This window comes from Ovis canadensis, chromosome 23 (assembly GCF_042477335.2).
Source record: "Ovis canadensis isolate MfBH-ARS-UI-01 breed Bighorn chromosome 23, ARS-UI_OviCan_v2, whole genome shotgun sequence".
Classification (NCBI taxonomy): Eukaryota; Metazoa; Chordata; class Mammalia; order Artiodactyla; family Bovidae; genus Ovis; species Ovis canadensis.
Genome location: NC_091267.1, coordinates 54,864,385 through 54,881,092, shown reverse-complemented (window position 1 = coordinate 54,881,092; position 16,708 = coordinate 54,864,385). Strand labels below are relative to the sequence as shown.

At 50.8% G+C, this 16,708-nt stretch overlaps 1 protein-coding gene across 7 annotated transcripts in view; it reads right to left on the bottom strand.

Annotated features, from left to right (window-relative positions):
• The window catches only part of MTCL1 (microtubule crosslinking factor 1), a 111,973-nt gene extending 99,034 nt beyond the window's left edge, over positions 1-12,939 (bottom strand). For 6 of the 7 annotated variants that reach the window (XM_069568632.1, XM_069568628.1, XM_069568634.1 and 3 more), the window contains exons 1-2: positions 11,580-12,707; positions 1,665-1,889 (exon numbers count right to left, since the gene is read on the bottom strand). In XM_069568632.1, coding sequence (XP_069424733.1) covers positions 1,665-1,889; positions 11,580-12,632 — 1,278 coding nt within the window. In that variant the 5' untranslated portion in view covers positions 12,633-12,707. Of the gene's footprint in view, positions 1-1,664; positions 1,890-11,579 lie in introns of all 7 variants that reach the window. The other variant, XM_069568631.1, reaches the window with a different exon arrangement.
• Between the last annotated feature and the right edge of the window lie 3,769 nt (positions 12,940-16,708).

Genomic DNA, 16,708 nt, shown 5'->3' with positions numbered 1-16,708 from the left:
AGGTTCAATCCCTGGTCCGGGAAGCTAAGCCTGTGGCCACAACTACTGAGCCTGTGCTCTAGAGCCTGCGAGCTGCAACTACCAAGCCCACATGCTACAGTTACTAAAGCCTGTGCACCTAGAAACTGTACTCTGCAACAAGAGAAGTCCACACTGCATGTTGGATCGAAGAGTAGCCTCTGCTCTCCACAACGAGAGAAACCCACGTGCAGCAGAGAAGTCCCAGGACAGCCAAAACTAAATAAATAAATAAAATGAATAACAAATAATTTTTTAAAAGATCATCAAATAAACATTTCTGTTTCTTAAAATCATTTTTAAAGAACCCTATTTGCTTAAAAAAATAATTCTATATTCAGTAGATACTTAATATGGTCAGGTTTTAAATTGCCTACTCTGGTAAAACATTCAAATGCTATAAAGGCAGTTCAACATTTTCATTTTCTAAAAGGAACTAAGGAGATTTTGTAACAGAAATATGAATCACTTTTACATCACACTGAGTGACATCTTGTTACTGGTTTATAAATCTGAGTTACAAAGATTCTTTTCCTGTTATCGTAATGAAAGGCTAAATGAGATTTCATAGAGACTCTGATAATAAGAAGGACATTATACATAATTCATCTCTAGATAAATGATTTGATAACTGGGGTAGGAGAGAGGCCTCAGTGGAAAGGACAAATGGAAGAAAGTCTAGGGTATTTTCACCTTATTCTCACTTTCACCAATGATTCTGAAAGACACTTTAAACAATTAGTTATGACCCTATTTCTCTTTCAGTTAAGTCACTACTACAAGCCTTACTTGGGTTATGGTAATTTCAGCATTTTTGCACCCTAGAAACTTAAAATAACAAAAAATGTTAAGTGACTAGGGTTAACTTTTAAAAGTGGTATTTGACTAAAACTGAACTGATAATGAATCAATTTTTTAAACATTCCAGATCTTTAGGAGTTTCTGCACAATTTCTAAAGAATGATCAGATCAGTGGGGGCAGGTATTAATTCTTTTTTTTAAATTGAAGATCTATGGTTTATTTATTTATTCTTTTGGCAGGGGTGCCTGGTCTGTAAACTAAGATCCCACATGCCCTGGGGCAGTAACTAAAGATTTCACGTGAGTGAATGTCACTCAATCGTGTCCAACTCTTTGCTACCCCATGGACTATAGAGTCAATGGAATTCTCCAGGCCAGAATACTGGAGTGGGTAGCCTTTCCCTTCTCCAGGGGATCTTCCCCACTCAGGGATCGAACCCAGGTCTCCTGGCGGATTCTTTACCAGCCGAGCCACAAGAGAAGCCCAAGAGATTATGAAGATTATCTCATGTAAGAGTATGAAGATCTCATGTGCCACAACTAAGGCGCATCACAGCCAAACAAATTAACTAATTTATAAAAAGACCACGTGTAAGTGGGTCCTGAGGGCTGCACTTCAGGTCTTACAGCCTTCTCAGCATTTACCCAGCTCCCAATCTTTCCTTACAGAATCAGCATCATAAATGATGCTATCTCTGCAGGCAATCAAACTTTAGATTCAAACAAACACTGACCTAAACTGGATCTCTAAGACACCTTCGAGGCAAACCTGTGAAACTGTACGGAAACTCCCCCTGGCTTCTCTGGGGAAGGCACGTCCCACCCACTGTTCACCTTGTGCTCACCTTCAGGTCCTGCTCCAGACTCCGGATAAGCTCCCCGTCCACCTGCCCGGTCTCTGCCACCTTCAGCCTCTTCTGCTCGGCCTTCCGGAGGCGGTACTGCAGGATTCGGCAGTTCTTGTTGGCACGGTCCAGCTCCCGCCGCAGCTCCTGCAGCTGGTAAACCTCCTCCTCCAAGTAACTGTCTCTCATCTCTTCCATTTCCGCTCGGAGTTCATCCAACTCATCCTACACAAGCCAGACAGAGGGCACTGAGAAGCCAGGTCTATGGGACAGGGTGGAGTTGCCCATCCACCCATGCCCTGCAGTACTGTGAACTTTCTGCAGTCGTCTGTCGACTTCCGGAAACACGTGTGCAATACAGCCTGGGGACTTCGGAAATTCTCACACAAGACAGCATCACCAGATGTCTGTTCAGGTCTCGTGGATCCAGAAACCAAAAACGAGCATGGCTTAGTCATCGCAGCCTCTCAGCATTTACCCCATTCCCAATCTTTCCTTACAGAATCCTCATCATAAATGACGTCATCTCTGCAGGTAATCAAACCCTAGATACAAACCAAACGCTGACCTGAACTTGTGTCTCTAAGACACAAGCTAGGCAGTAAGATGAGTTAGACATTGCCTGCAAAGAACAAACTTCAGGGGGTTCATCCCTGTGAATTGCCCGGGAATTATAACACACCCGCAAATGTCCTTAAAATGCTGTCCCGCCACACCAATCTTGGAACTACGTGACTCATGGTTCTAAAGATAAAACCTTGTGCGCTATTTCAAATACACATCAGTTTGGTTTTTTCCATTCCCCTGCCCTTCATCTCCCATCTCCACTCCACTCTGGGATCAACATGAAGACTCTGGGATACAGAAGAAACCCGGGAGTTATTCCTGGCTCCCGCTTTCCCACCCAGCCTAGCCAACGTAGTGCTGTCAGTTCAGCATCCAACCCTCGGGGCTGTCTCCCCAGGGCTCCACACACCATACTCATCCCGCCTCCATCCCTTTCTAGGGAGCCATAGCCGCCCCCCTCAGCGCCAGCCTGCCCTCTCCCAGGTCCAGGCGCAGGAGGCAGGTCACCTGTGATGGTTTCTCCTTAAAGAGCTCCTCCCCAGCTCGTGGCCAAGCTCACTGTAGGTAGATTGGTCAGAAGGCACACAATGCCCCCTACCCTCACTGTCTCTAGCCCCAGGCCCTGCCCCTCCAATCTGCGCTAAGTCACTTCAGTCATGTCCGACTCTGCAACCCTATGGAGTGTAGCCTGCCAGGCTCCTCTGTCCATGAGATTTCTCCCAGGCAAGAATACTAGGGTGGGTTCCCTCTTCCTTCTCCAGGGGATCTTCCTGACCCAGGGATCAAACCTGCCTCTCTATCTCGTGCATGGCAGGTAAGTTCTTTACCATGAGCGCCACTTTAAAGCCCCTGCCACTTCCTACCACCATCAAATATTATGTTTCTTCCTACTCTTTATCCGTCACTCACACAGGAAGGTAAGCACCCAGAAGGCAGACACCTGGAGTCTCCCAGTGTCCAGAGCAGCGTGAGCCAAACAGCAGGCCCTCAATACATATTTGTGGAATGAATACACTTGAACCTTGGTCAACACCTAGAAAGACCAGCTCCTAAACACAATGCAGACTGGTCATCACCTCACATTGTTTTGTTCCCGCCTTGTAGCGTGATCACGGACAACTCTTCCAAAACCCACAGACATGGCAGTAACATCCAGGGTACATTTTCTATAATAAAGGCTTCAGCGAGGAGCAACTTAGAAGGTGGGAGATTAAGAAAAGCATTCTAGGAATTGTCTTGATTAGTTTCATACTTGATGGCGTAAATGTCTCCAGACTAGGATACTCTTGGTCATCTTTTTTTTTTTGGCTGTGCCACGTGGCTTGTTTGATCTTAATCCCCAGCCAGGGATAGAAACAAGGCCCTCAGCAGTGAAAGCAGCGTTCTAACCACTGGACCACCAGGGAAGTCCTCATTCTCATTTTGTTCCGTTAACACTGAGGCTCAAAGGGGAAAAACACGGACACCCTAACCTATCAGCTCTCGTCCTATTCAATAGTTTGTTCCTGGAGTCTGGCCACCCACACTAATCCTGCATTTATTCTCAAAAACCAGGGATTTACTTACAATAAAGAAAAGAGTTTCCCAACAACAGAGCCTCAGGTAGATAAGAAATTGACTAGTAGTTAACCTCCTGCAGATTATTTCATCCTGGATAAGATCACATAGGAGATGTGTACCAAACGAACTGGGAACCCTTGTGGAAAAATAACAAATTGGCACAAACGGTGAAAACCACTGTCCAGCCAACCCTGCCTGTGTGCAGCCATCACTTTAGGGGAAAGGGCACATGTGAGGCATCTGATTCTCCCAAAGCCAGCCTACAGGTTCTTCCACTCTGTCCACACCACCTGCCCAAGAACATGACCCACTCAGCTGACCATGGCTCCAGTGGGGCCTGTTTCAATGGCCCATGAAGGGGAGTGGGTGTTAAAAATGAAAGCTTTACCAACTTCTAGTAGTCAAACGAATAAAATGTTTTTATCTGCTAAAGATTCTTACAGAATTTCTATACCAGTGGTGATAATCTCACTAAAAATAAAAGATGTCTGGGAATTCCCTGATGGTCCAGTGGTTAAGACTCCGTGCTTCCAATGCAGAGGGCACAGGTTTGATTCCTGGTTAGATAACTAAGATCCCACATGCCATGCAGTGGGGCCAAAAAAAAAGTATATATATATAAAAAAAATAAAGTGTTCTTATGTGTCTTAAGAAAGGTAACTCTTAGGGAACTGCCTCCAGTAGTTAAGCCTTTGCCTTCCAATGCAGGTGGTGCAGGTTTGATCCCTGGTCGGGGAGAGCTAAGATCCCATGTGCTTTGAGGCCAAATAATCAAAATGTAAAGCAGATGAAATATTATAACAAATTCAATAGAGACTTTAAAAATAATCCACATTAAAAAATCTTTTTAAAAAAGGTAAATCTTAATGTTGAAAATGTTATGACACATAAGCAAGTTTCATTGACTTTTTTCTTCTTCTTCATGGAGGACCCTTCCTATAAATCTTGTTCCAATAGGAAAGTCTGCTGGAATTGGGGTTTACTGGGTGGAACAGAGGCCAGACAGTGGACAGAATGGACAGGTTGGGCTCTTCAAGGGCCTGGAGAACACACTGACTTCAGGAAGGGCCTTTCAACCTGCAGCAAAGAGACTGTTTCTGATGCCGAATCCCCATGCTGAGCCATGAGAGTCTTGCCCTTGGCCCAACCCACGCCAGAGGAGAGCAGCCACCACAGCCTACAAGCTTTCAAACAGGCCTGTGCATGTCATCCTCCCATAAAGAGTAGAGAGTTAGTCCTGAATCTTCAAAATCAAGGTCAAGCTTCTCAGGTCCCTTCTGCAAATCTGATTTGACTTTGAGAAAAAGCTTAATCTATGCAGAGGTGTCTGAATACAGTTAGTTAATTATTACACTGGCTAACTAATAAAAATAGTTCAACAGAAGCAATAATCACTGTATATATCCAGGGGTACCCACAAATATCCAGTGGCGTTGGGCATCCGTTCATGAAGGCACTGTGCGAAGGCTTTTCCTTCTACTGAAAGTGTCAGTCTCTTAGTTGTGTCCGACTCTGTGCGACCCCATGGATGGCAGCCCACCAGGTTTCTCAGTCCACGGTATTCTCTGGGCAAGAATACTGGAGTGGGTAGCCATTCCCTTCTTCAAGGGATCTTCCCAGCCCAAGGATTGAACCTGGGTCTCCTGCATTACAGGCAGATTCTTTACCATTTGAGCCACCAGGGCAGCCCTTTCCTTCTAGAAAACTTGGCAAGTCATTAATGCTGAAAATTACCTATTACTCAAAGATGAATCTTAAAATGTGACATAGTCATAAAAAAAATATGATAGGACTTCAGATACAAAAATGTTCTCTGGTTTTTCAGACTTTGTATTGGGGGGTCCCTCATCAACCCTACCATTAAACACTAGTTATGCTCTATGGACGCCTGCACCCCCACTGTGGACTGAAAAAGCCTGTTCCAGGGCTCAATGTACCCACACCTCCAAATCACTCAGCAGGCCAGATGTAAACAGCTAATGGTTCTTGGCATAAATAACCACTAACATTAGTCGCTTTGAAAAGAAAATTAGAAAGAGACTGTAATTGCATGTATTTGAATCACTGCTTTTATAACTCATATTTTATCTAAATTTGTGGACCAGCAGACACCCTTTCTTAAGCACTTCGCCTTCGATACTAAGCCTACAATAAGCCTGCAGGGACACATGCCCCCACAAGATGGACAAAGAGGCCAAACCCACACTGGTGAACACACCCAAAGCCTCTCGGCTGATAACTGGAAGCCCAGCTACAAACCCAGGCTTTCTGGCTCCACACACACACTCTTTCCAGTAAATGGGAGAAATTATCAGCAACCACCAGGATACGTGAAACAAGAAGCTTTAAATCACACTTGCAAAAAGCCTGTCAGTGCAAAATAACAGCAAGCTAACGTTTAGAACTTGACATTGTCAACGTGTGGGTATATTCATTTTCACAACTGGTCCTCACCAAAGCACCGCAATGTGCAGAAAAGGTATTAATACCCTCCATTTTTAAAATGAGCATACTGAAACCCTAAAAGTTTAAATGGCTTCCCAACACTTGTCTGTTGCAGAGACAGGATGAGGCCAGGGTTTCAACTCTTTTCAAAAAGCCTTGAAAAAAAACAATTTTCAGGTTCAGTGAAAAGAAGTTATAAGAAAAGCAAATTACAAACCATGCAGGCAGGAAGCAGACATTTGAAAAGCAAAAACTGTGATTATTCAGATTAGGGTCATGATGGGAGAGCGATTTTTCAAATGAACATTACATTAATTTTCTGACAGTATGCTCTAATCTAGAAAACATTGTATCAAAGAACCTTAAAGATGTCTGCCATTTAAATGCTTAACAAACCCAATCAAGCAGAACATATAATGTTTCTGGTAGACTAAATTTACACACAGTAAGAGCAGAAAACTGTTGGTTTTTAATACAGATAATGAGAAAATTTCCCTTAATCAAGTTTTATATTGAATTAACAACAGGTCTGTCAGATACTCAAATGTTAGATCATTATCTCATTAAAAAGCTAATCTAGCTTTAACTAAATATACTTTTCGAATTTCGTATAGCATGAAACCTTGAAGTACTAGAGAGCTCCCCAACTATTCCCCTTCACCTGCAGATAACAAATCAAGCTTTATTTTATACTCATGAGTGTGTTTATGTGTGCTCAGGAGTATCCAACTCTCTGTAGCCCCATGGACTGGAGCCCACCAGGCTCCTCTACCCGTGGAATTTTCCAGGCAAAAATACTGGGTACCATTTCCTTCTCCAGGGGAGTTTCCCGACCCAGGGATTAAACCCGTCTGTTGCATCTCCCTGCACTGGCAGGCAGATTCTTTTACTACTAGTGCCGTGTGTGCGTGTGCGTGTGTGTACATACACATACACACATCAGATTTAAGAAAAAATGAGGTACCATGTGTGCACTAGAATAAACGAAGATTAAAATGTCAAAGAAAATCTCTTTGAGGATAGTTTATCCACAAATATAAAAACCAAATCCTTGGTTTCATAGTAAAAGTGATGAAAACCCTTGATCATACTGATGATCTTATCAGACCTTAATTCCCTTTAAACAACTTAAAATCAATAACTAGTCCTACTTTAGTCACTCCCTCTTTAAACAGACTCAATTTAGACAGTGAGCAGTCAGCTGGCTGCCGTTGCGATAATTCCCTCCTGTGGGAGTTGCAGACCCTTAACTATTATCTACTGTAATATACAAATAATCCACCTCCTTTCCCTCCCATGAGTGAAAATGTGCTCCGCAGAGTCCCAGCTGAGGCTCAGAAGGCACAGGGGGGCTCAGCCATTGTTTACAAGTGCCAGTTCATCCAGCAGCCACGGCCCCCCTGTGCCCTGGTCCACATTATCTCGCCACCTAAGATGATTACCGCCGCTTGTTTGCAGGCTGAATAAAGAATGGGTGTGGAAAGCAGAAGGTCAGGAAAGAATAGGGACACTGTCTGCTTCAACCTTCCAGGAGGGAGGGGGGTAGGCAGGGAGGAGCTGAAGCACTTTATGCTCAGAACTGTTTATTCTTGCCTCAGTGTCCACCCCACCCCCACCCCTTCCTGGCCATTCAGAGCGCCTGGAATCTTCACGGCCAGATTTAACCAAATCATTGCAGATCCTGAAACTCCCAAGACCCCAAGAGAGAGGCAGGAGGCCGAGGCCAGCCAGTGCTGAGGCAGTGCAACCGATCCACTCGAATGGCCTCCCCAGCAGCCCCCTTGAGAAATCACTGCTCTTCCACATTCCCATGGTGTCTGCTCTGAGCTAGCAGGCACTTTGCTTGTTTTCACCAAAAATAATTCTTAGGAGGTAACCAAAAGGGCAGAGCAGCCCTCCCCAGGCCAACCTTGGAGCCCCCCCAGGACAGGGGCACTTTGGAGTACACTACTTGGGGGTGGTGGGAGGGGTGTCATGCTAGCATCCCCCACCAACATGGGAAGCATTTTTGAAATAGGCCAATAAATGCAAAGCAATTAAACCCTCCTGAAAAGCCTGTGGAAACAGAACATAATTAATATGTTCACAATGAGCTCCAGGGCTTGTCTGATTGTCTTTGGGCGCTGGAGCAAAACACAGTGATGGTGGGCAGGCAGCATTTCTCAGACACCCTGGTCACTAAGATGGACCTGAGTCTGGTCTGAGAAAGAAGCAAAGCCCTTTGGACAACTGACCTCAATCTCCTATCTTCACTTCTGAAGCCTTCCAAATTACATACAAGTTCATCTCTAGTCAAGGGCCAACAGGGCTTTTCTGACTGCTTTCATGCAAAAAGCCAGTTACCCGGTTACCCGGACTGAGTACTTACTCATCATATAGTCACCCTGCTTCCCTGGTGGCTCAGTGGTAAAAAATCTGCCTGCCAGTGCAGGAGATGCTGGTTCGATCCCTGGGTTGGGAAGATACCTTGAAGGAGGAAATGGCAACCCACTTCAGTGTTCTTGCCTGGAAAACTCCACGGACAGAGGAGCCTGGCGGGCTATAGTCCATGGGGTTGCAAAGAGTCAGAGACGATTTAGTGACTAAACAATAACAACATCTAGTCACCGTGGTGCCTTGTGATGGCAGTATAACTCAAGGATGGCCCCATTCAGCTCCACACAACAGAGGCAGGCGCTTCTCTGTTGACAGCTGATTTTTGGAAAAAGACAGCATTCTGGCCAAAAAAACAAAATTCCACTCGAATTTCCCAATCAATAACACATCATCCTTAGTTTTCTGCTTCATTACTCTCAGATCATTCTTCTCAGTAACTTGAGTTTCATACAATAATGGTGACAGAAATGACTTAGGAAAGCCTGTAATACTTGTGGTCACCATCCTCCAGAATATATCAAAGTAAAATTTCTGGGTGGAGTCTCCCACTTCTAATCTCCAGAGTCCTATGCAACGTCCCCTAAGGAAGGAGTAGGTCAGGGACTAATTTATCTGCCATCTAAAAAAAAAAACAAAAAAAAACAAACAAACACTGGCACATGCTCTAAAACCCGTGTGCAAAAGTAGGCTTATAGCAAAGGTCATTGCTCTGTGAGGTCAGGGATCCTCCCAGCCCGATTCCACACATGTGGGCAGGCTCACTGACCTTTAGAAAAGTCTAGCAGGACTGTTCTCTTTCATCTCCAAATTGAATGATTGTCACTTAAGCTACTGAAGAGCCAACCATGTAACTCACACATGTGTTTGTGATCAGCCTGATGTCCCAGCCTCCCCAGACTGCCTCTGCCTCTTCTCTCCTGCTGTCAGAGGAACCACTGGGAGATGGACTTGGGTCGGAAACGTTCGGCCATGACCGCCACAGGAAATGGCAGCTGACATTTCCCACAAATTAAACACTGCTGGGGGGTCTGTGGGATCCCGAACTGTCCAGTGGAGAGGTGCTCACTGTGGCCCTTTGGCCTAAAAAGAGAGGTTCCCCAGAAAAGCTAAATGCTAGGTATGGCCCAATCTAATAAGACAACTCTAAGGCAGGTGTGGCTCTTCTCAGCCTTGGCAGAAACAAGGATGCAGCCTGGAGCTGGGAGAGAACAGAGGTCTGGAGGCCAGGGAAATACCAGCTGCATCACTTACTAGCTGGGTGACCTTGGACACATAGGTACGTCTTCTCGGATCTCAGCAACCTTGTCAGTGAAATTAGGGTTGTGATAAATACAACAAAGATACCCTATGTTGTGAGATTTGCTGAAATATCAAACACACCAGAGCAGACTCCAGGGTCACACTTACTTCCTTCACTGAGAATCCAACGATGTGAAAAAAAATAATAATAATAATAAAGCAAATAACCAGCCACCTGAGTGAGCCCTGAAATGACGCTGAACTGCCTGTCAAGAGAAACATCTATTTGCACTGAGGCTACAAAACTCAAAGATGGTCTTTCTCACCCTGGAGCTTACCTCCAGGGCAGATTTACAAAAGCCCTGGTTTCACAACAGAGTAACGCTAATACCTGGCCCTTTCTCTTCCATACTCTCCCATTTCACTCTGTTGTCTATTACATAAGAGTCGGTGACCAGAGCAAATGTACTACTGGAAACATTTCATTCGGAGTCCCCATCTGCTCTCTTTTCCCACAGCGATCCTCCTCTGCCTCTTTGAACAGGATAAAACCACCATAGGGGCTCAGTGGGTTAGAGCAGCCTCTACGGCTTGGGTATAGGAACACTCCTCAGTCCACTGCTCTGATCCCAGCTTAATTCCGCAGATCACCTCCACGCACCTTAAAAGCCCACATCCTTGTCCCACCAGCCACCCGGGACCTCCATCAGGGAGAGTCAGCCTTTGCTGAGAAAATGGGGAGAATCACAAAACGCACTGATGGAGGAGGGCCGCTGCTTTTGGGACGAGATATATATTTAACCATCTTAACAGAAGGAGATTTACACGGTGGAGCTGTTGACTAACCTGAGCCTCACAATAAATTAAGACAGATGCATTCAGTACCACCCTCCTTGCTTTGGAGTCACCCAGCGTGCCCTGACCTCCCCACCCCACACGGTCTAAATCCTCTTTTCTGCAGCGCCTGCTCTCCTCCTCCTCCTGGAAAACATGGAGTCTGACTTGTGCCCCAAAGCTACCAAGACCCAGAAGCCACTCAGAGCAGGCCGCGCCGCAAAGTGCTCGATGCGACCGCAGAGGCTGCGAGTCTCTCGAAAGAGAGGGCGCGAGTGGCCTCTCCTGACACGGAAAAACCGGCTGGTGGACGCGTGCAAAGGACCGGCCAGCAAGACAGCGTGGTCTCCCCGCCCAGGCCGCGCTCAAGGGACTCCTGAGCCGTAGGTTTTTCACTAAAAGCGGCGTGACCCTGCTGTCTGTGCCCGGGGGAGACTCGGAGAGCACCTGGCCTTCTTAACTGCGGGAAAAGGGGAAGGTGAGTCTGCATCCTCCGAGACCCGCACTCGGCCCACTGGGTCCCGCTCAGAATTTCTTGGCTGGGGACAATCCGCGCCCGCAGGTGAGGGGGCAGGGGGTCGACTGCGTCTCCAAAAAGCAGTTACAGCCGCCTCTCTAGTTAACGCAGCATCAACTGGGGCAGAGGCATCCGCGGGAAGACGCGACTTTCTAAAATCAAGCTAAGTGGGTGGAGAAGCGGCTGGACCCACAGGTCTCGCTGCTCCTTCCACAAGTTTGGCTCAAGTTCCCAGCGCCCGGCGTGTCGGGCGCAGGAAAGTGACTGGCACCGGGAGGAAGCGCTTTCGGGGCCGGGACGCCGGTGCTCGAGGGTCCCCGCCCGCACCCAGACCTGCGGACGCCGCCGGGACACCTGCGGCAGGGCAGGCCGCGCACCTTGAGATAGTCGTTCTCTGAGCGCAGCTCCTCCATCTCCCGCAGCAGCTCCTCCTCCTCGGCTGCCGGGACCAGCCGGTGCTGCTCGTCCGGCCCGTGCTCCCTGGGGGTCCCGGGACCCGTTCGCTCCGGCGGAGCGCGCCCCGCGACATCCTCCACCACGCCCGGCCCCGGCGACGCCGAGGGGACCCCGCTGGGGCTGTTCCGACCCCCAAGGCAGGCGGCGGGGGGCGCGGCGAGGAGTCCCGGGGGCTCGGGGCTGTCTGGCGGCGCCCCCCGAGTTGGGGGGCTGGTCGTGGGGGCTCCTCGCAGAGGTTCCCGGTCGCTGGAGCCGGTGCCGGACTCGGCGTCGCTACTGGCGGCGGGGAGCAGGCGCTGCTCGTCCGAAAGAGGGTCGGAGGGGCAGTCGGAGAGATCGGAGCTGCTGTCTGTGTGGCTGATGCGCGAGCCGGGGGCCGGGGAGCCGGCGGCGGAAGTCACGGCGAGGATCACAGCGGGGACGGCGACGGCGGGGACCCGGGGCCCGGCGGCGCGGGCGGGGACCGCTCCGGAGGCGCGTTTGGCTCTGCGGCCCTTGGCAGCGGCGGGCGGCGGCTCGGCCCCGGGCGGTGGCTTCCCTACCCGGGGCAGCGGCTCGGCGGGCGCCGCGCGTGCCACCCTCCTGGGGCCCGGAGCGGCCTTAGCGCCCCCCGCTGCCCTGGCCCCGGCGCCCGGCGGCGGCTTGTCCTTCGCGCCGGGGGCGCCGCCGCTCCGCCGGGAGAGGCGGCCGGGCGCGGCCGGGGGCCCCGGTGAGGGCGGCGCCTTGCCCGCGAGGCTGGGAGAGCGCGGGGCGGCGGGCGCCGGGGCTCGGCCCGAGGAGGGGGCGGCCTGGACGGGGGCCGCAGGCCGGCCGTGCAGGTCCTTGAGAAACGGTCTGGCTGGTGAGGGCGCGCGGTGCAGCCGTCTCCGTTCCGCCAGCGGGTGGAGGTGGTGGTGGTGGCGGTGGTGCTGGCCGGGCGGCTGCGGCTTTGCGTCCTGGGCGCCGCCGCCCGCGGGGCCGTTCAGCGTCTCCATGGCCGGGGCCCGGGCCGCGAGCAGCAGCTCGGGCGGCGGATGCTCCGGGCGGCGGCGGCGGCGTGCAGCCTCCCCGCGCGCCCGCTCATCACTGTCCGCCAGCCCCGCCCGGTCTGCGTCCCGCGCGGCCGCCGGCCCCGCACCCCGGCCCCGAGGATCCCTGCGGGGTTCGCCGCCGTCTCCTGCTCTCCCCGGGCCGAAGTCACTGGTGCTCGCGTTCTCCCGGCGCGGTGGCTCCCAGTCTCTCGCATCCCCGGCAAGCGGCGCGCCAGGCTCGCACACCAGCCCGAGTCCGGCGGCGGCGCTGGCTGCGCGCTCCCAGCTCCAGCGCCCTGCTCCCCGCCCACGGCCCGCCCTGCTCCCCGCCCGCCTCGGCCCGTGTCCTCCCCCCGCCGCCCTCCGCCGCCGGGTGCGCATGCCCCGCCTCCCGCCAGCCGGCGCGGCGGTGGGGGCGGGGTTGCGCTCCCTGGCGGCGCAAGATGTGCGGGCCCCCAACCCTCTCCGCCTGGGACCCTCGTGCTTGTGGGGGCTCAGGGGACAGTGTAGGAGCTGGGGAAAGGAGGAGGGGGCAGGCGCAGAGGCGAGGTCGGGGTGGGAGGAGGCTGGAGGCGGGGGAGGCGGCCGGTGTGCCCTCTGAGGGGTGCGCCTCGGGGTGCCGGCGTGGAACAATGCCCCCCACCCCCTCGCCACAGGCCCCTGCATCCAGCCCGGCCTCCCAGGGCCTCCGAGTTCTGCCCCGCCGGAGCTGGGCCGAAGTCCACCCTACTTTGAGGACTGGTGTGACCACCGCCCCCCACCCCAAGCGCCGCAGCGCCCTATCGCGTCCGAAGGCGCACGGGGCTCCACAGTTGGCACCCAGTGGCCTCTGGAGCCCCAGGGAAGAGCCGCTGTCCGACGCAGCTCGCCGAGCTCCGGGTCAGTAAGGGAACTCACGTGTAGTGTCGGCTGCGAGCCAGGCCCTAGTAGACGCCCCACAGGCATTGTTTCATTTCACCCTCGGAACAAGCCCGACTCTGAACTCCTGTCTTCTTGAAGGACGAGGTGTGGGCGCGGGAGGTGAGGTCAATGCAGTGGCCCGTGCACACTGGCCCGGACTCACACCCGGGCTTGTGCAATCCTCAGCCCTGCACGCCCACCCCTCGGAGAATGAGGCCGGTAGGCCACTGGAGAGTTATCGTGGGCCACTGACCTTTCCAAACCTCTGTTCCTGCCCCTGTACAATTAGAAAGTACCTCCATCTGAGTGTGGGGTGTGATCAAGGATGAGAAAACACTGTCAACTGTAAAGTGCTTTTCAATATCAGTGAGTGCAGGTTTTGTCCCAGGTGTTGGATTGTAATAGAGAAAAACCTTCCTGTTCTATTACAAGTTAATCACTAAAGGCATGTTGCTATGAGCTTAAGTTATAATGGCTTGCCCATCTCTGGGAACCCCACCTGCCAGGGAATGAGATTCAGGCTCCAGCACCTTTGTTAAGCTCCCAGAAGATTCCCTGGCCAGGCCCCACCTGTCAATGGCTGCTGGAAGGAAGAAATTAACACTCCTCCCTCCAGAGTTGGGCCCCTCCCCTTTTTAGTATAAAAAAAGTCTGAATCCTAACTTGGGGGAGATGGCTCTTTGGGACAGTAGGCCATTGACTTCTGGGGCTGCTAGCTCTTCACTATTCCTTGTGCCAACAGCTCATCTCTGGACTTACTGGCTTGTCAGGTGGTGAGCAGAGTGAGCTGGGACTCAGTAACAGGATGATGGGTAAATATCCAGGGAATAAGGGTCAGTCTGCCAGTCTAGCTGGAGGCAAAGGCAGGCAGTGCTTACAAGTTGCTGGGGTGGGCAGGGACCCTGAGCCCAGGTAAGCGCCCAGGATATGTAAGTGAGTGCCCAGGATGTGTGCAGGGCAGAGGTTGTAGGTAAGACGACCCTTAGGGTGGATGGGACCAACTGTCCCATGGGGAATTTGGGTGTTATTCTCAATGCGGGGAGCTGCTGGAAGATGCTGAAAGTGAAAGAAAGTCAAAGTGTTGATCGGTCAGTCATGTCTGACTCTTTGTCACCACATGGACCTAGCCTTCCAGGCTCCCCTGTCCATGGAATTCTCCAGGCAAGAATACTGGAGTGGGCAGCCATTCCCTTCTCCAGGGGATCTTCCTAACCAAGGGATCAAACCTGGGTCTCCTGCATTGTAGGCAGATTCTTTACCATCTGAGCCACTGGGGGAATCTCTGCTTAGAAGGATCCCAGCAGCCAGGAGAGGGAGGCAGGTGACAGGGGGTAGTTAGTGGCTGGGGCCCAAAGTACAGATGAGGGCAGTGGTAGTGGCAATAGGGAAAAAAGGGGACAGACCTGTGAAGAGAAAGGAAAAACAACCTGTAAGGGAAAAGAATCTGAAAAAGAGTCTATCTGTATAACCGAGTCTCCGTGATGTACACCTGACACTAACACGACGCTGTAAATCGACTATACTCCAATAATATGTATACATTAAAAACAAATGCAAAAAAAAAAGAAAAAGAAAACTAGACTCCAAAGTCTGTGATCTTAAATCACCTTACTTAGCCACCTCCTTCAAAAAATGCAGGATGAAGTCATCATTGATGCAATAGCTATGAAGACCACAGTCATCTATCATGGGGTATTTGCAGAAAATTGACACAGGCGGTGACAACACTGAAAAAGGCTGACGGCGCCCTGCCCCCACGCCGGTCCCGCCAGCGGTCCCCAGAGGGCGCTCTAACGCTCCCGGCTGCAGGTGGTTTGATCCTCACAAAGTGGCCCCTGTCAGTCCTCCTGGAGCTCAGCCGCCTTGAACTCTGGGACCTTCTCCTCCACCTTCTTGCAGACACCCAGACGTTTCCAACACTCTCCTTTTTCTCGGGAATTATATCCAAGACTCAGCGCAAGCTTGCCAGCTCCTCACACCACATCTTATCTTGCTAAGGGCCAGCTCAAAATGTTGCAGTCAGCTAGTTTTCCAAAAATATCAGCCAGCTTTGTCGCCTGCTTCCTTTCCCTCAGGTAATAAGTCAAACTTCGTCCTCTGAACGATGAGCCTGGCGACTGTTTCCACTGGACACTGGCGAGGAGGAACGCTGTCTCTGTTCCTAGCAGGCAGTGCGTTACAGGTGCACACGGACACCTGCTTGCATCATGAATATTTTTAAAGTCACAGGTGATTTTGAAATAATGTTTTCTTCTTGTTAATCAAGTTAGTCTAAAGGCATCAGGGGTTTGCTATTTAAAGGAGCCTTCAAAGCACTTTGCACTGGAATGAGTGCTCACTCAGTTGTGTCCGACTCTGCGACCTCACAGACTGTAGCCCGCCAGGCTCCTCTGCCTGTGGGATTCTCCAGGCAAGAACGCTGGAGTGGGGTTGCCATTTCCTCCTCTGGGGGCTCTTTCTGACCCAGGGAAGGGACCTGCATCTCCTGCATTGGCTGGCAGATTCTTGACCATCTGAGCCACTAATACCAGTGGAATAATCTCCAATACCTTAAAATGTAAGCAAAGCAAACTTGGAGTGAGAGAATTCTAGTCTGTTTGCAGAGTTATATAAAGTGGAATAAAATATTTTTTGACTCATAGAGGGGAAAACATACAACTGCCAGTGGCCAACAGTCACCCGAAGAACATCTGTAACCTCAAAACCTTAACCACAGAACTTACCTCTTTTCCAGTTTTTCCCTCTTATTTTAACACGAAGGCACACTCAGAATATGAATTCATCTGATCTAAGTCTGAAAAAGTAGCCTCTTTAAAAAGAGTGAAAAGAAGAAACTTAACAGAAGGGGCTATTTTTTTGGCATTTCAGGAATGTTGAGGTTGAAAAGGGACAATGGGAAATCAGGGGGCCCACTTGGGGGTCCCGGTGCGTCCCAGCATCCCAGATGCCCCTGCAGGGTTACAGCCAAAATGCCACATGGGGCTTGATGCGGGCTAGCCCTACAGGGGCCCCCAGACCTCTTCACATGACCAGACCGGCCCTTGTGTGTGGCGTGGTGGTTCCTGATGACTTCTGAGGCCCATAAACCCTGAGGACATCAGAGTCTCCTGGGGAGTTTGTTATAAATGCAGGTTCTGTGG